Here is a 26,404-nt window from a genome sequence, read left to right as displayed (position 1 = left end):
TGCTTTTAGTTCAAAAGATGGCTGGGAATTGTCTGAATCACGCCTAGAAGTCTCGGCCCAAAACTTGTTCTTCGAACTCGAGGTTAGGATTCATTTTCAATGAAACAAGACTCAAAACTGGGTTTATAGTGGTGAAGAAATGCAGATAATGGTGGTTTTGATGTTCAACAAGCTGAAATTTTTGGTGATGATGGTCGTTTGTTTCACGGGAGAAAGGGAGAGCCGAGAGAGAGTTAGAGAGTTAGAGAGAAGAGCTACGAAAGAAGAAGAAAAAGAAAGAGAGAGAGTGTTCCAGAAAAGTGGGGGTGGCCCTACGTGGCACTCATCCAATGGTCAGACAAAATACCACATGTGTTTCAAATGGCAAATTACCAAAATACCCTCGATGTTTAAAGGTTCGTAGAATCTTTGTTATAACTCCGAATTACATTCCGCTTGTTCCCACGTATCCGTACCGACGTGTAATACGAGGATATGACAAGAAAATGAGTCTTATGTGACACAACACAGCAGTCAACAAAAGTCAACGTATTCACCTCGAAGGGCATTTTCGTAAATTCACTTATTAAAACTATAAAAAACCGTAAAATTGGGAACGGGTCGTTATACAATGAGAGTGTCTTTTATTTGTGGTGTGTTTTGACTTTGGAGTCGTTTTATCGTGTCCCAACAACAATTCACATACTCAATAGCTACTTTGAACAAGTTGTCTTCGGTCAATTATTTTTTACTAAAGAAGTATTTTCAGTGTGTTTGATATTAAAAATAAAAAATAAAAAATAAAAAAATAAAAAAAGGTCTTTTCAGTGTGAGCAGAAATCTATTTTCTAAGATCATATTTTATTTCCTGAATTGTCATGAATACATCATAGACTTTTAAAGTGGTAGATTTCAACGTTTAATTAGCTATTATCCATCCTCAAAGAAAAAAAAGTGTGTATCTTCCTTTACGAATCGGAGTAAAACAAAGCATATCCTTCCTTTAGAGGATGAGCACACAAAGATCACTGTTTCACTTATAAATGTCAATTTGTCCAACCTCTTACATTACAAAGATCATATGATCAGGAAAAAAAAATACATGACCATGGAAAAGAAAATATAGCTCCACTCTTAAAAAATAAATTTAAAAATTAATAAAATGATTGAATACGTGACACAACTTAAGAACCATAAAATTTAAAAACTTAATTGAATGACGAATGTAAAACAAAGTATGCAAAGCACAAGTTCCAACCGATTGCCAACCAAAGCAAAACATACAAATTTAAATCAAAGTTACATGGTTTTGCAACTCAAGTTTACCTCCCCATGTAAATAGGGGCTCTTGATGTTGAAACTAAAGAGGAGCTATCTTGTAACTCCGTTGTGGTACTTTCTTAAAAGTAGCCCAAATCAGATCAACGTACAGTGGAAACTGCGCCATGGCAAAAAAGGTTACCGGCAAGCAAGTGATTGCGTAGACTGGAAATGTAGCGTATTTGAGCTTATCTTTAAGCACGAAAAAATGTCCGGCGCAAAAAGAAACCAACACGGAAGCTATAGACACGAACAGTGACGTCAGCCCTACCAACAGCTTTCTCGGCAGGTCCTTACCGAAGTCCTTCTCTTGGTACCGGGACGTTAAAATGGCTAGGAACATGACCATGGCCGTGACGGAGAAGCAGAGAGCGACCAAGGAGGCAATGGCGAAAATGTCAAAAGCTGGCTGATTTTCTAGGTTTGGTGTTCCGCTTCGTTCATCGACGCCGCCGGGGACGGTGGTTGAGGTGGCGAAGGCAACGGTGGCAATGAGGGCAGCCACGACGGAGCAGGACTCGGAGGTGTTGGTCAGCCACTCCCCTCCGTCCTTGACGATTGTGGTGTGGGTTTCGGTGAAGATTTCCCTTGCTGTCCTGCCCTTCTTGTTGTGGCGGGCAAAGAAGTGTAGCGGCATGGAGGTTTTTACAAACTGCAAATTAGGAAATAATTTGTTTACAATTGGGAAATTTGATTTTCTAACTATTAATTTATGAGAAAATCGGAGGCAGTGGTTCATGATAATTAATCTCTAAATTTGTCATATTGTGGAGCAACTATTTTTTTGGGTAACTTGGTTATTAACTTATGTCCTTTATTTGCCCCTTAAAACTTTTATTTGAATGAAAATTTAAACTGTGTTTCTCTAAAAGGGTTTCACATTGTGACAAATTCAGAGACCAATATTTACTAATTTTTAGTTTCAAAATCTAAGCTCCAATCAAGTCAAAGTTAGGGACAAATGTCAAATTCTCTTAATTTATTATCATTTTAATCATTTTTCTTTGCCTGAATGAAATTATTCCGATTCTTTCATCTATAGTTTATTCACTCTCATCTATAATTATCTTGGGGAAATTTTGAAAACTAGTAAAGTTGTAGACATATTTAAGAGCCTCAAGATGGCTCAAGAACTGTTCAAGGGGACTTTTACTGTGACTATATTTCTAAATTTTGTAAAAAGAAAACCTTAAAATGTTTAATATTAGTAAAAATGTTCTCCAAATTTCGCATAATATGTACTATCTTAATTTTTACAAAGAATGCAGCCACTTAGCTCTGCGATCTAGTGATATTCCTTTTTTATTTGTAAGTAAGATGTCCTAAGTTTGATTCTCGCTAAAGGTGAATTCGAATTGAATTATTGTCCATTGTGAGACTTAGTCCACTCCTTCCGCCTCTTAGTGTAGACACTCTCTATAAAGAATACAAAATTTAGATGGTACAAACAATAGTATTTGAGTGATTGTTAAGATAATTCACTATTCGGTTTTCGTCCCTTGTTTGATCATAGTTAGATATTATTGCCTAATTTTCTCTTTATGTCGGCAAAAACAGAAATCATTTTAGTTGGTGTGTGAATATATCATAGATAAAATAAAATGGTATGATGAAAAAGAAAATATAAAATAAAAATATAAGATTAATCGGTTGATTATTTCAGTTCTTTGAATTTGAATCCTTACCTCATACCATCTGATTTCCCATTGCATTTGTAGCGCAGCTCCAGGAATTAGCCAAGGCTTATGCTCTCCCAACTTTGCTGCTAGATGTAATGCACTATTCCCATCATGATCCACCATACTGAACACACTTTCTTTCAGGATTTTTCTTTTGAGCAAGAGCTTGTACACATGGGGTTGCCTGTGTTCCACTGCCAACAACACTATGTTCTTTTTCTCTAAGTTCATATCGTGTATTGCCACCGGAAAAAGTTCAAGGATCTCCTCCACCATTTCAGTAACCCCATTTTTTGCAGCAATCAGTATTGGCGATTCCCCTCTTGCGCTTGGGGTTTTATTCTCCGCCTTTTGATCTGTTGATGACCCTAGAAATTATCAAGTCATTTGATGTATATATAACAAAGGGGATTTTTTAACTTCAATTCTTGAAAAAGATTTTAGTCCTTTAACATGTACTTAATTCAAATTTATATGTCACTTAGTACTACAGTCTAGTGCTATTTCTATTCGCTTGTAAGAGAGAAATCTTATGTTCGATTCTTGACAAAGACGAATTTCAACCACATATTATTGTTAGCCCATTGTGAGGGTTAACTTAGTCCCCAATTCCTTGTAGATAATATGATTTGTTAAAAAAAAAAAATTATATTATATTTTTGTTTTCATATTTAGTGGATATATTATTTAATGTCTCCAAATTAAGTTTTAAATTTATTATTATACGTATTTTAATTCATTAATTGTTTAGCTTCCTCTCATTAGTGTACCTAAACATCCATACCATAATATATTTTACTGATTAGTGTACTAAAATGTCCGTACCTAACATAGTATGATGTATTAGTGGCACATAAGAACATATACAAAAACATATAAGTGTACTGAGAAATCCGTACCCAAACATATTATAGTAAATTAGTGTACCAAAATATCCGTACCTAAATATATTACACTAAACAAGTGTACCGAAATGTTCATACTTAAACATAATATACTAAACTAGTTTACCGAAATATCCGTACCTAAACATATTGTAATAAATTAGTGGCATATAAGAAAATATGCAAAAAGCACAAGTGTACTAAAAAGTCTTTTCAAAATATTTTCTTATATAAGATACTTATAACAAATTGGTGATGCAAAATGTCAACAAATAAAAGCTAAGATATTTTTTTTAACAAACAATATTGTCGACGCTAAACGGAAGTGGGATGGGCTTAGCCTCATAATAGGCTAGCGATAACGTGGTTCAAATTCACATTTGGTGAGAATCGAACCTAAGATCTCTCACTTATAAGTAAAGAAGAATACCACCGTAAATTCTAATTAAGCAATTTAAATAGCAATTATACCTTCTGGGATGTTTTCTTTACCATTATTTGGCTTCTCAGCCTCCTGTTGAGGCAATGGGGAAGTGCTACTAGTCACAGTTCCTTGTTCACTATCGCCCTCGGGGAGCATGAAGATGGCGCGGCCGTCAACAAGTTCATAAGGTTTGGTCTCATCATTGTCTTTGTGGGCCTGCGGATTCATACCACTGTCTTCATACTCATATGATCTAGCTCGTTTTAACAATTCGTTCATGATCTGAACAGACCATTTGTGTTTTTCTTTCTTATCCCTTATCTTTCTTATCTGCGCAGACCCTTTAAACAACATATGATGATTAGATAAAGAAAATTATGTATCTAAATAAGAGAGATTAGGAGATAAAATGAAAAGTTCATTACGGATTTATTACCTAAGCCAAGTACAATCAGCATTGCCTTTGATAAAAGCTTGACAGACTCAAAGCAGGTGTTGTAGTTTACGGGAAACTTTTGGTGTCCTTGACCTGCATCAACATTGGATTTTGGCCCTACATGAGTCAGAGTCAATAATCTGCTGTCTTTTTGTATGTCTAGTTTGGTAATTTGCATTTTGATTTAAACTCTAATCTGCTGTCACATGGCAGAGATGAATTGTAATGTTGCTGGCCTATAGCCTTAGCAGCTGTCCTATGTACTGGGGACATTATCCAAATCATGAAAATCCACTCTGCCCTTCATTCATATCTTCATTTTTTTATAATCTTTAATTCTAGATTCTGATTAGGTTGGAAGCTGGTCTGAATACAAACAGCATATATAAAATTTTCTCGACAAACTAAGATTTCTAAACCCTACACCCTAATTTGCTTCCCTATATTTAGGAGGGTAGGTAAGACAGGTATAGGATTTCTAATCCTATCAAATGTGACAAAATAATAAGGGTTAATTTCAGTTTATTGCTTTTAAGTTTCGTAACTTTCAACATTTGATACATGAAGTTTTTTTCATCCCAGATTCATATCTCAAGTCTTAATTTTGAAACAGTCTCATACATCTGTTAAGCTGATTGTTAATCTGCCACTAACTGATGATGTGGTGCCCATATAGATAATGACTGAAGGTCACGTGTCATTAAAAGTCCACATAGAAATTCAAAAGGGAAGTGTTATTGACATTCCAAAAATCTCATTTTACACTCCTCACAAGTGTATTTTGCTTTCTAAATATAGAAAGTTTAGAGTGTAAAATGAGAATTTTGGAGTACAAATAACAATTCCCATTCAAAAACAAATAATAATTAATTAACAAAAAAAAAAACACATTTTTCTTCTCTTCTTGACCCTTTTCCACTCCCCCTCACATCCACCCTTTCTTCTTGTTCTTTGGATTCCTTCTCCTGCATTTTCACAAGCACTTCCTCTAACCCAATAAATTTGTTTACTCCATTGCAATTGCTTTCCTCCATCAGCAATTGCTTTCCTTCCTCTAATCCAGCTTTCGTCGGCAAAATCTGACCGTCTAATCACCGTCATAGTCGGCGAGCTCAAAAGAGTACCAACATTTCACGCATGAAATCGGGTTTCTCCCAGATTTTTGGCTCGACCCAGTTGCTTTGAGCTCCGAATCTTCGTAGCAATGGTTGCAGAGCCTTGGATTTTGAAGATAGGTAACCAGGTGAACTCCAATCTCAAGCATGCTCTTCTTCTTCTTTAACCTTCTAAGAAATCATCAGTTTCCAAATCCTAACCCGCCGCCAAAACCCAGCAGATCATCAACATTCTCTACTTCGAGGTCTCCAGTGTCATGTCCAAGACCGTCCACCTCCACGAGTATCTCACCGACTCCGAGATCTAAAGTTTAAAAACGAGATCTTGAAGTTTAGGAAGAAGATTGCAAGAAATGGAGCGGTAGTTCAACCTTTTCTATCCTCTCAAGATCTCACTTGGAATTGTGGGTTAGGGATTTGGGGTTTTGACTTCTGGTGGACTTGACGGTGGTGGGGGAAATCAAGTTGTTGGGTGTGATCTTTATGTTTGTGAAAATGCAGGTGAGGGAATTCAAAGAACAAGGGAAAAGAAAAATGTATTTAATTTTTTGGGTACAAAGGTGGAGGCCAAAGAAATCCCGCTCATCTCTTCACTCCACGGCCAAATCCCACTCATTGGGTTTTCATCTCTTGTTCTTTCATCGCAGCAACCCGCCAAAACCACCAAAGTTGCACCTCCGTTGCACCTAGATCCGCAAAAGAAATAATTGCAGAAGAGAGAGAAAGGGACAGGGAGAGAGGAGGCAATTATCCCCACCTTTTTCTTTTTTTTTTTTTTTTTTAAGTTTTTAAATTTTGAATTTTGAAATTTTGGTTTTTTTTTTGAATTTTTAATTTCCACATGGACCCCTTAATGACACGTGGTGCCCAGTCATTGTCCATATGGGCACCACGTCATCAGTTAACGAGAGGCTTCAGCCAGACTAACGAATGTATGACACTGTACCAAAATTAACACTTTAGGTATGACTCTGGAACGAAAAAAAACCTCATGTACTAAATGTTGAAAACCACGAAACTTGAAAATAGTAAATTGAGATTTACCCAAATAATAATATTAGTATTGATTCTTGAAGGGACAAAACTTTCCTTATTCAAGGAATAAAGGAAAGTCTCTATCCACCATTATAACGAGATATCATTTTACAGTACGAACGTCATAGTTAAGCAAAATTGTTCACATTCTTTAATCATCATCGTCGCTAGAAAAATCTATTCGATTTGGAGGCCGTTTCAAAGAAATTAACAGTTCATCTTGAAGAAGATATTTGTTACATATTTGTCAATTTTTTTTTTTATACATATAGATGACTATACGGGCTCCAAATCAAAAGAGTTTTCTAGAATTGATCTTTAGACGATGATAAAGAGAATGAACGGTTTCATTGGCATTTGTACAGTGAAAGGGGAGGAGGACTTTTCCCCTTACTAGAATGAGGAAACTATATATATATATATATATATATATATATATATATATCCTTCTTGAAGCACCTTATAATAAAGTGTAAACGTAGAAAGGTTACACAACATGCCTTCCTTAGAAGTTACCTGGATTTGAAGTGTTGAGAGTTTGCTTTTTAGGTTCTGCAGGGTTCTCTGGATCTGCTGATTTTGTTTCTCCTTTCTGTACTTGAGGGACACTCCCTGTACCTGCTGATTGTGTTTCTTTTCTCTGATTGGCATGGTTTTGAATAACTGCAAAATGAATACTTACTTTTTAGTGGTGAGCATAAGAGAATTACATCGAACTATGAAGATAAAATATTCAAGTCTAAATTATAATCACTTGGCTATGATTATAATTCTATGGTGGCATGAAGTTTGCAGGAGAAATACTCAAACAATTGAGGCATTTTGAGATATTTGATTTTGAATTCCCCTACCGCTGAGAATTGGTGTCCCGAACAACCTAATGAAGTTGATGCATGTATGGTAGTTTTCTGGATATTTGGGATTCTTTTCCTCTTTGAATGTCTTAATTATTCCCTCATTATCTGGATCCCATCGCTCCGCCTTGAGTTCATCAACATAAATACCTTCCAAATTACCAAATATATACAAAGAAGAATGAGTAGGGTGATACATGTAATTATATTTCAATCTTACCAATAATAGTTCTGTATTAGTACTCACAGTAGTAAATAATATTTTGGAATCGGCTGAGGTGGCTACCGCTTTTGAAGGCAGAAGGCTTGGTAGCCAGAAGATGGAGAGGGGAAAAGCCTTCCGCATTGACATAATTAACAAGATCTTCATACAAGTGAATTATCTGAAATGCCAAATCTGTCAACCAACAAGGTACACATTGTTATTTATTTACATATCATAAGGGAATATATAGCTGAGATATGGAAGTGATCAAGTTAAGGGATCATTACCAAAGTAGTCCCCGGCAATTGCACAATGCAAGATGGTATCACCATCATTTCTCCTACAATAATTGTAGTTCGGGAGACCATTGGGGCTACAGATGTAGTGCATGCGTAAGAAGGCATTTTTTTTACCATAGGCAGCAGCCAAGAATAGAGGAGTCTCATTGTCTACATTCAGAGCACCGACCAATGATGGATGATCTTTGGCAATGCACAAACACATTGTCTCGTTTCCCATCCATGCTGCGACGTGGAGCGGGGTATTCCCTCGCTCGTTTTTAATTTTAAGCTCCTCTTCAGTAATCAGTTTTACTAGCTTTTCAACATGTTCTTCTTGGCCATCGGATACTGCTATGTGTAGTGCTGTGTCACCTGATTTGGTGATTCTTGCCCCACGAGCCTTCTCGTTGAGCTCATAGGTTCTAATAACTTCTTCCCACTTGCTTTGCATGGCAATTCGGAACAAGTATTTCTTAATCTTCTCTGGGTCCATACTCTTGATCTCGCCATCATCTGCGATAGAACCTGCCTCTTTGTTTGAGTTCACGGTAGAAGCCATTTTTTCTCTTCCTGATATGAGTAGCAGTTAACATTGACGTCTGTCTACATATTTATTCTGGCAAATAAACCATGTTTAACTTGTAAAGTACTGTAGTTTCCAAAAAGAAGATACTTCTTCTGTGACCACAACTCTCTACTCTACCCTTTACACTTGCCAAATTACAAAGAAAATTCTCTTCACCCTTTTTCTTTAATTTGTTACTTACCTCCCCTTTACACTTGTTACTCTATACCAACATCAAAAAAGTTCACAACAGCTATTCCAAACTTCCCTTTTCGTTTTTCGGTTTCCAGCTGTGGACGTACAACATAAGCAAGTCATTCTTATCACCTAGCAAAAGATGACCCAATGATCTTGATTTTGGAAATGACTTTTATCACCTAGCACTGCAAGTATTAGATGCTTCCTGAATTTACTTGGTGTACAATTTTCCAACAAGAGACGAAACTGTCGGTGCTTCCTCTTCATTTCTTTTTCTCTTTTCCTTTAACAATGTCTTAAACTTGACTAAATATCAATGTTGTAAAAGGCAAAAGTATAGGCGATGTGTTTCATGGATAACCTTGCCTAGACGAAAGTCTTGAGGCGTGAGACCCTAAATTTTTTTATATATGTAATATTACGCCGATATACTCACACTCTTTTAATAATGAAAACAAAATTATGCTATCTTTAAATGTGTTGGTCACGTGCTTTGTTGGATCTATAAACGATGTTAAGAACTTAAAAAAGTATGGATGCGTTTTGAGTTTTTTTGGGTCTATAAAATATATCAAACAAAAAGTATTAAAAATTCTTTCTGCTTATCTTTTAGTTTTTCAATATATATATTAGAGTAAAAAACAAAAAAACTATCTCAATTATGAATTGAACCACAATCTCATACCTCATATTTTAAACATTATAATGTAATACCTCAACTCATGAATTTGTTGCAATGTCATACCTCTATTAAATTTTGTGACATCCCACATCGCCCAGGGGAGTGATCCTTATATATATTTTTTCATCTCTAACTAACATGAGGCTTTATGGGAGCTCACTGGTTTCGGGTTCCATCAGAACTCCGAAGTTAAGCAAGTAGCACGCGAGAGCATTTCCATGATGGGTGACCCACTGGGAAGTTCTCGTGTGAGTTTCCAAAAACAAAACCGTGAGGGCGTGGTTGGGGCCCAAAAGGGACAATATCATGCTATGGTGGAGTCTGGCCCGGGAAGTGGTCCCGCCCGGGCCGGGATGTGACAATTTAGTATCAGAGTCTAACCCTGGTCGCGTGTGTGCTGACAAGGACGTCGGACCCCTAAAGGGGTGGATTGTGACATCCCACATCGCCCAGGAGAGTGATCCTTATATGTATATTCTCATCTCTACCTAGCACGAGGCCTTTTGGGAGCTCACTGGTTTCGGGTTCCATAGGAACTCCGAAGTTAAGCGAGTAGCGCGCGAGAGCGTTATCATGATGGGTGATCCACTGGGAAGTTCTCATGTGAGTTCCCAAAAACAAAACCGTGAGGGCTTGGTTGGGACCCAAAGTGGATAATATCGTGCTACGGTGGAGTAGGGCCCGGGAAGTGGTCCTGCCCGGGCCAGGATGTGACAAATTTTCTATCAATTTGGCTGTTAAATGATGACGTGGCAAGAGCAAGATCCACTCCTTCTCCAACTGGAATAAAACGTTAATAATTTATTTATTTATTAATAAAAATTAATAATTTATAATAAAAAATTAATAATTCATGATGAATATTAATAATAGGGTTGTTAAAAGATGACGTGGCGAATGAGTCCCATCACGTCATCATTAACAGCCAAATTGACATAAAACTTAACGGAAGTATGACATTGCAACAAATTCATAAGTTAAGGTATGACATTGCATTGTTTAAAATACGAGGTATGAAATTGTAGTTCGACCCATAGTAAAGGTAAGTTTTCTGTAATTTACCCATACATTAGTATACCAACATAAACTTACAAAAAAGAATACTAAAAGAATATGACATTAAAAGCTATCATGAAAGAGAAAAAAATCTAAATTTTTTTAGAGAAACAAGCCACAAAAGCTTCAAAAGCTTTCGTCTTGTTCAAACTCTCTGCAATTGAAGAAAAAAACCCAAATTTTATCCTCTTTTTTTTTCCTCCAGATTTCATCAACTTTTAAACAAAGCCGACACCCAATCTGGTACATCCCACATCGCCCAGGGGAGTGATCCTTATATGTATATTCCCATCCCTACCTAGCACGAGGCCTTTTGGGAGCTCACTGGCTTAGGGTTCCGTAGGAACTCTGAAGTTAAATGAGAAGAGGGCTAGAGCAATCCCATGATGGGTGACCCACTGGGAAGTTGCTCGTGAGTTCCCAAAAACAAAACCGTGAGGGAATGGTAAGCCCAAAGCGGACAATATCGTGCTACGGTGGTGGAGCGGGCTCGGGAAGTGATCCGCCCTGGGCCGGGATGTGACATTTGGTATCAGAGCCAATCCCTGGCCGAAAATGTGCCGACGAGGACGTCGGGCCCCTAAGGGGGGTGGATTGTGACATCCCACATCGCCCAGGGGAGTGATCCTTATATGTATATTCTCATCCCTACCTAGCACGAGGCCTTTTGGGAGCTCACTGGCTTCGGGTTCCGTAGGAACTCCGAAGTTAAGCGAGAAGAGGGCTAGTGCAATCCCATGATGGGTGACCCACTGGGAAGTTGCTCGTGAGTTCCCAAAAACAAAACCGTGAGGGAATGGTAAGCCTAAAACTGACAATATCGTGCTACGGTAGTGGAGCGGGCTCGGGAAGTGATCCGCCCCGGGCCGGGATGTGACACAATCGAACACCCTAATGAAGCTAGGCCAGTTTTCCGCGGACTCCCACAAAATAGAGGCGAAATTGCTCTCACCCCGCCTCCAAGATTGCCTACTCGCGTCCTGAGGCAAGTTTTTTAAAGCACTACCAAATATGCATCTAATTAAAAGTCCTAAACCAGTACGTCAGTGTCTATTTGTGAGTTGAGTTCAATTTTCTTAGCAACAATTAGGATTAAGTACCTAAAATCCTCTAACCATTTAGAGTCATTCCAAATCGGTCTCAACATCCCATGATGGGTGACCCACTGGGAAGTTGCTCGTGAGTTCCCAAAAACAAAACCGTGAGGGAATGGTAAGCCCAAAGCGGACAATATCGTGCTACGGTGGTGGAGCGGGCTCGGGAAGTGATCCGCCCCGGGCCGGGATGTGACACAATCGAACACCCTAATGAAGCTAGGCCAGTTTTCCGCGGACTCCCACAAAATAAAGGCGAAATTGCTCTCACCCTGCCTCCAAGATTGCCTACTCGCGTCCTAAGGCAAGTTTTTTAAAGCACTACCAAATATGCATCTAATTAAAAGTCCTAAACCAATACATCAGTGTCTATTTGTGAGTTGAGTTCAATTTTCTTAGCAACAATTAGGATTAAGTACCTAAAATCCTCTAACCATTTAGAGTCATTCCAAATCGGTCTCAACATTTTTAAACATTCCAAACAAGTACCCAACCTATAAAAAATGTCACTTACATTTTTTTTTTCCACAAACGATATTATCTACACTAAAAGAGAGGGGCATTGGCTTAACCTACAATGAGGTAGCAATACTGTGGTTCAAATTTATCTTTGGCGAGAATCGAACCTAAGACCTCTACATTACAAATGTCACATGCTTAAGCCCTAGTTAATTTTAGTTAAGTGTACATGTGGCAACAATGGGTCCCACTTTTTAGCTCACTTGACCACTAACATAATAATACAAATAACTTTAAAAAAATGTGAAAATGATAAAATAAAAATAAATAAACAAATTCAAAAATAAAATAAAAAACAAAAATGAAGATTGGGAAATATTATGACCACCAAAACCCCATCCCAACCTTTATATTCAAAATTCACCAACTGGATAGTTCATGGTCAACATTAATATTAATTGCCTCAAAATTTGAATTTAAAATAAATTATGTAATATGTAACATCCCACATCGCCCAAGGGAGTGAATCATGTAAGCCTTATATGTATATTCTCATCTCTACCTAGCATAAGACCTTTTGGGAGCTTACTAGCTTCGGGTTCCGTAGGAACTTCGAAGTTAAGCGAGTTCGCGCAAGAGCAATCCCAGGATGGGTGACCCACTGGGAAGTTCTCGTGTGAGTTCCCAAAAACAATACCATGGTCGGGGCCCAAAGCAGACAATATATTGTTAAGGTGGAGTCGAGTCCGGGATGTGACAGATTGGTATCAGAGCTAATCCCTGGCCGGATGTGTGCCCACAAGAACGTCGGACCCCTAAGGGGGGTGGATTGTAACATCCCACATCGCTCAGGGAAGTGGATCTTGTAAGCTTTATATGTATATTCTCATCTTTACCTAGCACGAGGCCTTTTGGGAGCTCACTGTCTTCAGGTTTCGTTCAAAGTTAAGCGAGTTCGCGCAAAAGTAATCCCAAGATGGGTGACCCACTGGGAAGTTCTCGTGTGAGTTCCCAGAAACAAAACCGTGAGAGCGTGGTCGAGGCCCAAAACGGACAATATCGTGCTACGGCGGAGTCAAGCCCGGAATGTGGTGGGGGCCGGGGCCGGGATGTGACATAATATGAAACCCAATGATCAAGTGGGTGTTGAATTGAAACAAAAATGGACCTAAATTGAAATTACATCAATAAGTCAATCTCCTAACAAAGAATATGGTTAAGATGTCACGCCCCGATCCCCATATATGTTTAGCATCGATCACCACGTGACGTCACCACATACCTGTTCATATTTCATGCCCCGGCTCCAAGACATAACTAAAACACAAATCAAAGGTCCTACAACATATCAACTTTTCTTTTATCTTATGATTGCATCTAACTTTTGCGTTAAACTACTTCCGTTGTTCTCAACTGCACAAGAACATTTCTCAGATTCTGAGCATTCGCAATACAGCTACAACCTCGGGAGGAATCAGGCGGCACCAATATGGATATATCATGCTAGTTATTTATATAAATGGTGGAGGTTTTTCATCATCTATGGTATTCACAGCGCCGATAGGAATTGATTCTTTCCCTACTGAAATATCATCAGCGCATAGGCCTTCCTGAACTTTAAATTTTTTAGACTTCTTCACTTCTTTCCAAGCCAGCTCTGGTTGATCTTGGATTTTGTCTAGTTGAAAATTGAAAACAAGCTTACCTTGAGAGCCCATACCCTGCCAACATTTCTCTACCAAATATAGTCCATCATACACATATCTTAACTTTTTCCATCTTCAGAGCGACGGATCACTCATAACAAGCTTTAGTTCATTCTATATTAGTGCTTTGAGTCTTGACACACTTGGAATGAACACGGTGTGATTGACACACCATCATGTTTATATAAAGTACTCATAAGAGTTACGAAAAACACTTGAGTACCTTGTGAAATAAGCTTCAATGACTAATGAGGCACCGGTGTGATGCCAACTAAAGACCCTCTAAGACCTAATTCAGCGACGTTTCAATGAATGAACTTATAAAAAGCATCTAGAACTCTAAAAATGGCTTGCCTTTGGTGTGTGCAATAGGGTCTTGAAGAAGTTGTGAGGCTTAATGGTAGGTATAACTTGAGAACCAAGGAAAGAGTAAGGGGGGTGTACTCAAACTCAGATTTGAAAGGATTTTAAAGGACTTTAAAATCTGAGAGGATTTTAAAAGACTTTAAAATCTTAATGTAGTCAATTAAAAGATTTTAAAGTATTTTAGAATCCATCCAAATCTAGGTGTAATCAATTAAAAGATTTTAAAGGATTTAAAATCCATCCAAATCTAAGTGTATTAAAAAAATTAAGATTTTGGAGGATTTCAATAAGTTGTGGATTTTGTGGGATTTGAGAGCAAAAAATATATATAATCAAGACTAAAAAGAATCCAACCTCACCCCCTAAGATTTCAAATCCTTCCACCACAATCCATTCAAATTCTTTAATATTCATATGGTTTTTGTAGTAATTTTTAATCCTCTTAAATCCTATAAAATCTATCACTTTTAAAATCCTTTCAAATCTTAGTTTGACTACATCTCCCCAAAAATTTTGGAAATTCAGATTTGGATCCCACTCAAAATCTGAGTTGGATTAGGAGTCAAATTTGGAAGTTTAGGAAGAAGACCGAATCTCGGTTGAATTCGGACTATAAATCTCTTTCTAGCAGGCAAGTTTCATATTGGGCCCTCTTTATTCTTCTTAGACCAAATTGGGCATATAATATTTTTCATTTAATGGGGTACAATAGGTATTTCGATATTTCCTTCGTAGCTTGTACACGTTTTGTGACCTTGCAAATTAGGGTCCCACAATTTAGACTTGTGACAAATCAATCATCTGGCTCCATCTATATTATCATATCCAAATTGAAGATGTATATGTATACATATATGTGCATAAACCCAAATTTTGAGGAATAAAATCCAAATTGAAGATGTATTTGTATATGTAGTTGCAAAACAATTCAAGAGAATTAATTTGTGGTTTATTTTCAACAAAAATGAAGAACATAATAGAAAAGAGAGACATGTATCCTTAAAGCTTGAGCTCAAGAATTCTTAGCCCCTTTAAGATCATGTATGAATCTATAATTTACTTGTCGGAATGACCCGATAAGCGAACGTACCTTATCTTCGAAGAATCCCAAACACAAAACCACATTCTGATCAACCTGGAACGTTATGAATGCATCTTGAGGTTTTGAATCAAGGTGAGCATTTTTAAAGTGAAATGTCAAAGTAGGCAAGTCTTTGAACCCTAGAGGCGGTTTCCATTCGTAGCACAGATCGAAGTTAGCCTTGGTAGGACTCGTATTCTGAACCAGGCGAGGAAACCGCATAAAATACATCTCCAGAAACTGAATTAGTGCCTTGAAAGCAGATGTGATAAGATAAGAAAGTGTACTACCATTGTCCAAGAAACACCCTCCTGTTTAGCCTCCATCTCGTATAGCAAAGGCCGTTGGATCTATTAGAAGCTTTTGTCCGTGCACGCTTATGCCCAACAAATTCACGTAGTAATATGATATGCCTGGAAGGAGGGCTAATTTCGTGACGCGTACTCCCTCGAGTGGTTATGGTATGCCTGCGACCTTGAAGTCTTCCAGCCTACCGAATGTAATGTTCTTTGTGTCATAAGCACAACCGAACACAATGTTTTCTATAGGCTGTGGTCGCCCACTGCTTGACAAGGAATAGAAAGTTTCACCTGCAAGCAACAAAGAAGCAAAAGCAAAAGATGTTACCCATGTCCCTGCGAATACGTGGATCAAATGTATCAATGAGGACCATATTTCCAAAATCAGACCCAAAATGACTCTTTTATTAAGGCTTGGGATGTCCAAAACATATTTCCAAAAGGGCCCATCACAAAAAGAGACCATCTTGGACACCAAAATGTCCAAATAAGCCCAAAATGTCAATTTAATAGCACTGCACGCTGCACTTTTATTTTATCGTCATAAATTATCTGCTCGGTAGAAAAATATGAAACTTTGATACGAATAATTTGAGAGACTCACGAACATCCTCCAATTTAAACCACTCAAAAATTCATCTATTTGATCACTTTTTGCTCAAGAGGAAATCACATGTCCTACATTAGAATATAAATGAAATTATCAAAACTTCATCAAAATAACCAATAAATATATACATAAAATAGAGTAAAATATATAGTATAATATTGACTCATCACGAGTCCAGAGAAGACGGAAGGACTAGGATTCCCTCCCCTCCTTTTTTTACCTTCTTCCATCTCTTCCTCTTACATTCTCTATTTTGTATTTCTCCTTCTATAAAAAATTAATATAAAATATTGACGTGACTTAATTATGACCATTCAAATAAGAGAAAATGGAAGGAAATCTAGTAATTTGAGTTTGAGTCAACGCCTTTAGTATTTGTTTCCCCAGTGGGGGGCTTACCTCGTTAAAATACTTTTGCACTGTGATTTCAGTCTTATACAAGTTAAGTTTGTTCAAATCTAGCAATTCTTCGTCGCTCTTGTATATATGGTATAACAAGATCATATTTCATCTGCAATCCCTTTTGTCTAAAGTTGTTTATACAATAAGTTAAATTTTGTTGGTATTTTTGTCCCCATCTAGGTTATTCCTATTCAGTGTGTTAAAAATTTCAACGTAGCACCGCCTAAGCCTGGCGCTAGGTGGCAGTTGACCACCGTCACGATTAATCACCATATGTAAAAAGCTTATATAGGGAAAAAAAATATACATATATACAGTTGTCAATATACTTGCAGAAAGTAATCAAAGGTCTTATTTGGTATAAGAGGGTTGGATTAGAATGAATAACCCTTTAATTTCAAAGCATATTGGAGGCAAAGGAGAATAATGTCTTTATACAGTTGTCAATATACTCACAGCCTCTCGCACAAGGCGGCAGGAGTGGTACTATAATCCTTGGTCCTCGGCTTAATTAGCCCCACTTGGATTTGGACCCTTTCACTCAAGCCGACAGGAGTGGTACTATAATCCTTCATTTTCCATGTGTTACTCAAGTCCTTTTCTTTTCATTTAATGAAACTTATCTTTTCTTCCAAATTTTTCAGCCAGGTCTAAACTGATCCTCCCAAGTTGGCTGTTGGCCAAACGTTGGATTCACTATTAGAAAGAACCGAGGGTCACATTACATAGTACTCACTTGCATTGAGCTCCATGGCACTTGTGGAAGAAAATAAGTCTGCTGCTCAGCCTGCACCGACTACATCTGTTTTTAATCAAGGAAATTGCCCCTTCAAATGCATCACGGAGGAGACACCACTGTCTTCCTGCTTTGATTCTTCAGCACCTCCAAAGCCCTTGTTCATTGTTACACCGACGGTAGCCGGCACTTACCCTGTAATCTTGCTTCATCACGGCTGCTACCTCCGCAACTACTTCTACAAGGAGTTACTCCAGCACATAGCCTCACATGGATTCATAGCTGTAGCACCTCAGGTAATATTGTCTTACCATTCTATATTAACGTCCAATACAATTTCAGAATAATTTATTTTGTATTAATCCAACAATTGCCGTCCATGAGATTTTTGGTCCTATCTACTCCGCCAAAAGGGTTATAAGTGCCTGAAAATGCTTCTCTAGAAACCATATACGCCCGTAAGAACTTTTTTTTTTTTTAATTTAAACTCCTTTTCATTATCTAAAAAATATTTTGACCATTTTAAATGAACTTTCAAACAAACTTTTAATTCAGAAATTGACTAAAATAATCATAATCAAATCTGAATTGCTAAGGAGGTGTATTCAATTGAGATTTTGAGGGATTTTAATTCTTTTAATAAATCTAGGAGTATTCAATCAGGATTTTAAGTGATTATTTGAAATTTAAGGTGTATTCAATTATAATTTTAAAATAGTTTATTAAAATCCTTAGAAATCCGAGTGTATTCAATTAGGATTTTAAAGAAATTTATAACATTTCAAGTGTATTCAATTAGAAATTGATTTTAAAGAAGTTGAGAAAGTTGAGAAAGTTGAGAAAGTTGAGGAATTGGAGGGAATTAGAGAGATTTTGTAGTGTATTTTAAGCATCCACAAATCACACCTCTTCCCATGAGATTTCGAGGGATTGAATCAAAATTTTAGGTGGGGGGTTATTCAATTGAGATTTTGAGGGATTTTAATTCTTTTAATGAATCTAGGGGTATTCAATCAGGATTTTAAGTAATTCTATGAAATTTAATGTGTATTCAATCAGGATTTTAAGATAGCTTATTAAAATCTTTAGAAATCTAGGTGTATTCAATAAGAATTTTAAAGAAGTTTATAATATTCCAAGTGTATTCAATTAGAATTTGAATTTAAAGAATTTGGAAAAGTTGAGGAATTAGAGAGAATTGGAGAGATTTTGTAGTGTAAGCATCCACAAATCTCACATCTCTCCATGAGATTTCGAGGGAATTGAATTAAAATTTTACATAAAATCTTTACAAATCAGTTAAACTCTATAAAAATCTATGGATTTATAAATCCATTAAAATCTCTCAAATTCCCAATTGAATACACTCCCCCTTATATGAAATCTCTACAAATCAATTAAACTCCATTAAAATCCATGAATTTTTAAATTCATTAAAGTTTCTCAAATTTTCAATTGAATACACCCTCCTAAATTGATTAAAATCAAATCATTGTATTACAATGTCGACCCCATAGCAATCAAATATGGACCATGCTGAAAAATTGATCATTTCAGAAATTGATATTTGAAAAAAATAAATATAAAAAATAAAAATAAAAAAATAAGGGCCCAATTTAATACATTGTCTGACAACAGAATTAATTGTGTGAGTTTGGTTTTTCATTTTGATTAGTTATGTGGGGTTTTGCTTCCAAGTGGACCTGAAGAAGTAGACTCGGGAGCAAAAGTCATAAACTGGTTGCCAAAAGGCCTCCAACCCCTGCTGCCAGAAAATGTTGTAGCAGACTTCACCAAATTTGCTCTTTCAGGCCACAGCAGAGGTGGGAAAACAGCATTTGCAATAGCACTTGGGCGTGCCAATACTTCCCTGTCCCTCAAAATTTCAGTCTTAATAGGCATTGATCCTGTGGCCGGTGCAAATCGATACTGCAGAACACGTCCTCATATCCTCACCTATTCCCCTCAATCTTTCGACCTCTCGATTCCAGTCATGGTGATCGGCACTGGCCTGGGACCGGAAAGTAAAAATGCTTGCATGTCACAACCTTGTGCCCCAGATGGCGTGAACCACAAGGAGTTCTTCTATGAGTGCAAGCCTCCATGTGCACATTTTGTTGTGAAGGACTATGGTCACATGGACATGTTGGACGATGATCCACAGGGCGTGGTTGGGGCAGTGTCGGGGTGCATGTGTAAAAACGGGAGAGGACCGAGGGAGATAATGAGGAAGACTGTGGGTGGGATTGTTGTGGCGTTTCTGAATGCTTATTTGAATGGTGATGATAGGTATTTGCTTGCCATTGTTGGTGATCCTGATAGTTCTCCTGCAAAGCTTGAACCTGTGGAGTTCATTACAGCATAAGTTCAAGCTCAAGGTCGTCTTGATAATAATCACCGACATTAGCTGCACATATTAGCACATAAAGAGGGGGTTATAAGGCCTATCAGTGGTTAATGTCAGTGATTATTTTCAGGCTTTCTTCGAGGGTTATTTCGGATCCTAGATTGTTATTTTCGAATAAACAGCTCAGTCAGCAAATGCATGTGCTCGAGTACTGAAATTTGGGGGTTGATATGTACTAGAACCATCTCAATTTTTCTAATTCATTATATCATGTTCATTTAACATTGGTTACTCATGCATTATTGTGATATATAATTGCATGAATTATTTCTTGATTTTCTATGTGATTTATTGTAGCAATTAGACTTAAGTTCTCCAACAACATGTACTTAAATGTCAAAGATAAAATGCCAAATGCGGTAAATTGACATTTTGTAAATATCTTGCTCTAACCGAGATGCCAAATAAAAATACTGTTATTATTGCTAAAAGCAAGTAGCTAGCACTTAATACTGACACAGTGAATACAGTGAAGGAAGAAAACAAAATGATGCCTCCATATGACAGCATCAAATTGGTAGTTTAGGCGATGCCAACCCACCAACACTTTGACCTCTCGGTTCAACCAAAAAAATATAACACCTCTTCTTGCTGTCAAAACAGTCCACGGTGTAGCAGATCGGTTGGAGATGCTCAAAAAAGTTAGTTAAATTTTAAGATATACCTAAACCCTTCTCGCTTGGACTTCCCTTTGCATGGTATACCACCATCTCCTTCCCCACTTTCTCCTCCGAATGTTCAACATCCCCATGCTTTGAAATACATCGGTTCCTTGAGAAGGTTCATTGAAATTTCTTTTTGTATCTTTTGAAACCATGTTCATCTCAGAATTTACATCATCGTGCCGTTCCATTTCTTGTACAGCATGTTCCTTGCATTTTGGTTGAACCTTGTCCCCAATTACTATAGAAATATCCCCTCCACTTTCACCCTTGTGAAACTCTTTGTCTTGAACATCCTCGCCTGTTTGCTTCGCATTAATCTTTGCTGTGTTTGATGATGATGGTTCGCCATCCACAGGGGACCTCTCTTGACCAAAGTTCCTTGCCTCCAAGAAGAAATTTTTCATTGTGACTGGAACACGAGTGGTACACTAAGTGTTTTTACATAAGTGGTGGGAAGTTTTATTTTTTAAGTTATTAACTTTTTAATACACATATCTCACCGTTTGTATAGTGACACGTGATGCACCATCCTGTATTCCGGTCACATTAAAAAATCTCTCCTCTCTAGGGCAGGATTTCTTCTAGAAAAGAGAAGGGAAGTCCCGAACGGCTGATACTATTCTTCGAAGGGGATATTCTTTTAACTGCAGTCTTCTCCAGACCATTTCCATTAGAAATGGAGATGGATCCTTTGGTTGGTGAATCAGGTACAACAGCAGCAATCTGTTCATTTGGTGGAGCCACACCAAGCTGACATGGGTTCTTCAACGAATCAGATTTTTCATGCAGCAATGCATTTAAATCAACTCTCTCCACAGTACCAAAAGCCTCACCGTTAATCAATGCAGTTTCATTCACCGAACCAGTAGATACCATTTGGGTTTCAATCCCTTGTTCATCATCGTTGTTACCCCCGCTAATCAAAGGCTCGGCAGTCCCCACATCCTTACCGTTCATCAAGTCAGTTTCATCCACATGACCATTTGAGAGGCCGAGCTTGTCAACCCCGTGTCCATGGCCATTTTCCATGGATCGTCCCAATCTACCCTCAGAGTGACTACCACTAAGTTGAGCAATTCGCCTCGATGATTCCGAATGCTGTTGCGATTCCAAGATCAAACCAAAATGTAATGAAACCTAAAAATCATAGTAATTTCATTACAACCACAATTATTCCCAACGGTCTAATCCAACAACAGAGAAAATTAGGAAGAAGACCAAATCTCGATTGAATTCGGACAATAATTTCTCTTTCTTATCTTGGGCCCTCTTTATTCTTCTTAGGTCGAATTGGGCCTATTTCTTAGGCTATAGGTTGAAGCGGACCTGTTATTATGTCATATGAACCTGTTAATATAGTATCAATGAGGAGTTCGGCTAAACTACACAATGGGCAACTTAATTTAGTATCAAATTCGTCATTCACAAGATTCAAATCTTAGTCCTCTCACTTCTAAGTGAACAGAAATACTACCAGGCCGTAGTACTGAATGACAAATCATATGAACCTGTTAAATTCGGCTCATAATCTTTCATTATTTAATGACGTAAAACAAGAGGTATTTCGATAGTTTCTTTCGTATCTTGAACCCATCTTGTTATCTTGCAAATTAAGGTCCCTCAATTTAGATTTGTCACAAATCAATTATGTGGCTTCGCTCGATGGTGCGGCCCGCATATTGGAAGGTCAACTTGGAGTTTGGACTTCATTGGAAGTTTTGGCAGAAAAGTTAAATTTGATAAATAAGTTTAGCTAGCTAATATTAACACTTAAGAAATATAAAAGTCATCTTGCCACATCAATTAAACACTAATGAGACTTTTAAAAATAGAGCACTTTATGGACATGACACTCTATATTTTTTATACAATATTTTATAATATTAAATTAATAATTAACGTTAAATTGTATAGTGCCAGAATATATGCCGAACTAGATTTCTCCACATAGATTCTCCCATTCATCCCAAAACGATGAAATTTCCCACCGAAACCTCCACACTCCACAGCACCCGTCACCCAATACCGACATTCCTTTACCACAAAGGCCCACCCGAGACACATCCAGAACCTCCGGAGCGCCACGTGTCAATACCAAATGCAACCGCCAATCCCGCATACGTGTACACGCGACCCGTCGCGAAGTCTCTTAACTGCACGCGAAGGTGCAGTTCTGTTCTACTTATAAACCCCCACAACGTCCCTCACTTTCCCGCAAAGAATCCCGGCAACCAAACACTGGATAACGATCTTAATCTGAGCAAACCAGAGAAGATGAATATGATGTGGAATCAGGCGTATCGGAAGAGTGATCCGGAGGCCGGAGCGAGGCCGCTCTACCCTACGATGCTCGAGAGCCCCGAGCTCCGGTGGTCCTTCATCCGCAAAATCTACGCGATCGTTGCCATGCAATTACTCGCCACCATCGCTGTCGCCGCCGTCGTCGTTTCGGTCCGGCCGGTGGCTCACTTCTTTGTCAGCACCGGCGCCGGCCTTGCTCTCTACATTGTTCTCATCATCACGCCTTTCATCGGTACGCTTTGAATTCCTCTGAAAATTTGATGGTTTTTGGGAGTTTGCTGTGAAATTTATGGTTTTGATTTGTTGTTGATTGGTCGCAGTGCTGTGCCCGTTGTATTATTACCACCAGAAGCATCCGGTGAATTACCTTTTACTTGGAATTTTCACCCTTTCACTGGCATGTGTGGTCGGTTTGACTTGTGCATTTACTAGTGGTAAGTGTTCATAATCTTTCCTCTATTTTTTCTTGGTAATTTGATTTAGGGGTTCTGTAGTTTGTAATGGAATTTTAGCCAAATTAGTCTTGAGAATAGCATAACACCTCATTTTGATTCTTGAAATTTAAAATCCATAGAAATTATTTCTGACTCTGGTTACTATCAATTATTTTGATCATTTCATATAAAAAAACTTCTTAAATAAGGACTGAAATGGAAAAAAAAAAAAAAAAAAATATCTTGATTTGATAAACAATGTGTTAAAATAATTTTACAAAATTTGAGAATATTTTTGTCATTTTAATCTTATTTAACGGATATTTTTCATGAAAGTTTTATCAACACACTGATAGTGTTAGTGCCTTAAATCCTTAAATTTTAAGGGGTGGGGATCAAATCCTATAATAGGATGCAGGATGCATAGACATTATTGCTTTCCGGCATGCGATTTTAGGTGCGGGATTTGTTGAGTGGTCTCTAGCCGTCTACTTTGGTGGCCAATTAGATAATATTGTGAGATTATGTAACTTGTTGAATTTAAAACAGGGAAGGTGATTTTGGAGTCGGTTATTCTAACGGCAGTGGTCGTAATCGGTTTGACCTTGTACACATTCTGGGCTGCAAGGAGAGGCCACGACTTCAACTTTCTTGGTCCCTTCTTGTCTGGAGCTATTTTGGTTCTCTTCGTATTTGCTCTGATTCAGGTATGTCTTGTGTTTACTCGATCCAATGGAGTCATTCTCTACTGTGAATTTGATGTCTTTTTTCGGGTTTTGAACTTTCGGGTTTGTTTGTTCTTACTTGGTTGCAGATTTTGTTCCCGTTGGGTAGGATCTCCGTGATGATATACGGTTGCTTGGCGTCGATCATATTTTGCGGGTACATTGTGTACGACACGGACAACTTGATCAAGCGATACTCTTACGACGAGTACATTTGGGCAGCAGTCGCTTTGTATTTGGATATCATCAACCTCTTCCTCGCGCTTCTCACCGTTTTCAGGGTTTCTGATAGATGAGAATAAGTTGTTGATTGCTTAGTCTCTTTTGTTGCCAAATGTGATTACATATTGCTTAGGGTTAATTGTGAATGTCATAAACAACTAAACCCTCTCATTGTACAATGATAAATACCTTATTTTCATGGAAGATTCCGTGTGTTTTGCGTCATTCCTTTGTTACTTATTTCATTGAATTCAATTCCTGTCTTTCCTTCGCGGGTTAGAATTTCTGTTTATTACGGGTTACAGGCCAATTAGACGACGTTCAGATTTAATAATACAATTTCATGTGTCAGAAAACCTGACTCATGTTATTGTTTTATTGATGTCCAGATTTAATAATACAATCTTATATTCAGATTCAATAATATAATTTCATGTGTCAGAAAATCTGACTTATGTTATTGTTTTATTGGTGTCCAGATTTAATAATACAATCTTATATGTTGGAAAACTTGATTCATGTTATTATTTTATTGGAGCATCATATGTTAAAAAACTTGACCGTTTAGATTTAATAATACAATCTCATGTGTTAGAAAACCAGACTCATATTATTGTTTTGTTGATGTTCAGATTTAATAATACAATTTTATGTATTAGAAAACTTGACTCGTGTTATTATTTTTGGGAAAATCATGTGTCAAAAAATTTGACCCATTTTATTGTTTCATTGGAACGGGATACCATGACTGCGTTAACTCCATTTCCCACAAGTCAGTCTCTTATTTAGGAGGATTCGGAAAGTCCTACCGTACAACATAGGGGCACTAGTTAGAGCGCCAAAACCGCAGTTCTTGGCCTCTGTTTTTTATGAGAAAAACTTGTGTTCTTGGCCTCCGTTTTTATGAGAAAAACTTGTGTAGGCGCGTTCAACCTAGTTTGAGCGCGTGAATCGCAGTTCTCAGCCTTTGTTGTATGAGAAAAGCTTGTGCCGGGTAGTTACATACTTAATTTTTCTTAAGGAATTACCTTAAATGATATGGTTTATTGGATGAAATGTTTTTTAACAGCTGAGCTTAGAGTTGAGTACTCTTTGGCTGTTTCTCAGTAAATTACCTCAAGAGGGGGTGAGAGTTTTAACCATGAAACAGTTCGTTGAAGAGCAAGTTTTTAACGGCGGCAATCCATCACTTTGCTATTAGCCGGATGCTAGACCATACGTTTGATCATTCATGCGACCCTACTCAAATTGTTGATCCATTATACGACGCTACAAATCTGTGTGCCACTATAAATATATTTGGCACTCGAGATTTTTTTTATGCCGACAAACTAGGATCATAATAATTTACAACTCGTTCAATCGGGTGGTTTCGGACACTTGGCCTTAAAACCTACCATGGTTTTTAAATTTTGGTTTTTTTTTTTTAGAGTAATACTATACTTACCATATTTGTATCATTTTTTTTAATAGAGATAGAGTCCACAATGCATATGAGTTTCATTTCAATTAAAGATGTAGTACAAATGTGATAAGAATAGTTCTTTTTGTTTTTTTCTACGATAAACATGGTATCTCATATCATGATAGGAAAGTCATATACTTGTTTTCTAGTGAGAGATCTTGTTTTACGGCGAGGACTTACACGTTTTTAAAAAGGTTTTACAAAATTTTATTTTCAAGCCAGAAAAGGATCATTGCTGGATTCTTTTATTGGGGATCTTAGGGATCCATTGATCGTGACCGTTCATTGTATATCGTGCAATCTGAGATCGTTAGGTACTTATTATATTTAATTTTTAATTTTCAATTTTGAAATGATTTTTAACCGTATGATGTACGATTAACGATCATGATTCCGAGATTCCTAAGATCCGTAGGAAAATGATCCGGCAAGGATCCTTTTCCTTTCAAGCCCACTCATCCTTATCTTTTGCCCCTCGGATTTTAGTGCAAGATGTATTGTGACGACAAGGATTGCTGGCAAAAGCTGACATGTAGGAGGATTCCTTCTTTCAGTATAAATGGTCTTACTTTATCTTTTACTGCAATTTACTTATACTCTGACATCACTTATGTGATAAAGATTGAATTCCTTTCACATGCGCACTCTAGTATTAGTTACTTTTGGTTTAAATTAGTTCGTATTTTCCACATCACCATCACTTTATGACTTGTCACATT

At 37.5% G+C, this 26,404-nt stretch overlaps 3 protein-coding genes across 11 annotated transcripts; 2 read left to right on the top strand and 1 right to left on the bottom strand.

Moving 5' to 3' along the window:
- Positions 1–990: 990 nt before the first annotated feature.
- Positions 991–8,830, bottom strand: LOC137716595 (uncharacterized). 9 transcript variants are annotated; one of them, XM_088690584.1, is made up of 9 exons: positions 8,219–8,804; positions 7,974–8,123; positions 7,724–7,876; positions 7,491–7,535; positions 7,389–7,442; positions 4,723–4,839; positions 4,334–4,627; positions 2,985–3,346; positions 991–1,951 (listed from the first exon to the last, which is right to left on the bottom strand). In XM_088690584.1, the coding sequence occupies exons 1-9, from the start codon at positions 8,769–8,771 to the stop codon at positions 1,340–1,342; spliced, it is 2,340 nt and encodes a 779-aa protein (XP_088546710.1). In that variant the 5' UTR covers positions 8,772–8,804; the 3' UTR covers positions 991–1,339. The 9 variants fall into 9 exon arrangements, with proteins under 9 accessions (XP_088546710.1, XP_088546705.1, XP_088546706.1 ...); XM_088690579.1 differs by having other exon boundaries at positions 7,389–7,535; positions 8,219–8,830; XM_088690580.1 differs by having other exon boundaries at positions 2,985–3,334; positions 7,389–7,535.
- Positions 8,831–17,337: 8,507 nt separating this feature from the next.
- LOC137716062 (chlorophyllase-1) lies at positions 17,338–20,095 on the top strand. The gene is made up of 2 exons (XM_068455454.2): positions 17,338–17,762; positions 19,142–20,095. Exons 1-2 carry the CDS (start codon positions 17,481–17,483, stop codon positions 19,829–19,831), a joined length of 972 nt encoding a protein of 323 aa, XP_068311555.2. The 5' UTR covers positions 17,338–17,480; the 3' UTR covers positions 19,832–20,095.
- A 2,451-nt stretch (positions 20,096–22,546) lies between these two features.
- LOC137714159 (protein LIFEGUARD 2-like) lies at positions 22,547–24,424 on the top strand. The gene is made up of 4 exons (XM_068453436.2): positions 22,547–23,071; positions 23,160–23,273; positions 23,823–23,980; positions 24,088–24,424. Exons 1-4 carry the CDS (start codon positions 22,813–22,815, stop codon positions 24,292–24,294), a joined length of 738 nt encoding a protein of 245 aa, XP_068309537.2. The 5' UTR covers positions 22,547–22,812; the 3' UTR covers positions 24,295–24,424.
- The last annotated feature ends 1,980 nt before the right edge of the window (positions 24,425–26,404 follow it).

The sequence above is a fragment of the Pyrus communis genome, chromosome 3 (assembly GCF_041283825.1).
Source record: "Pyrus communis isolate YQ-2024b chromosome 3, ASM4128382v1, whole genome shotgun sequence".
Taxonomy (NCBI): Eukaryota; Viridiplantae; Streptophyta; class Magnoliopsida; order Rosales; family Rosaceae; genus Pyrus; species Pyrus communis.
Note: the sequence above shows the minus strand (reverse complement) of the source record. Positions and strands in the feature narration are given on the sequence as shown.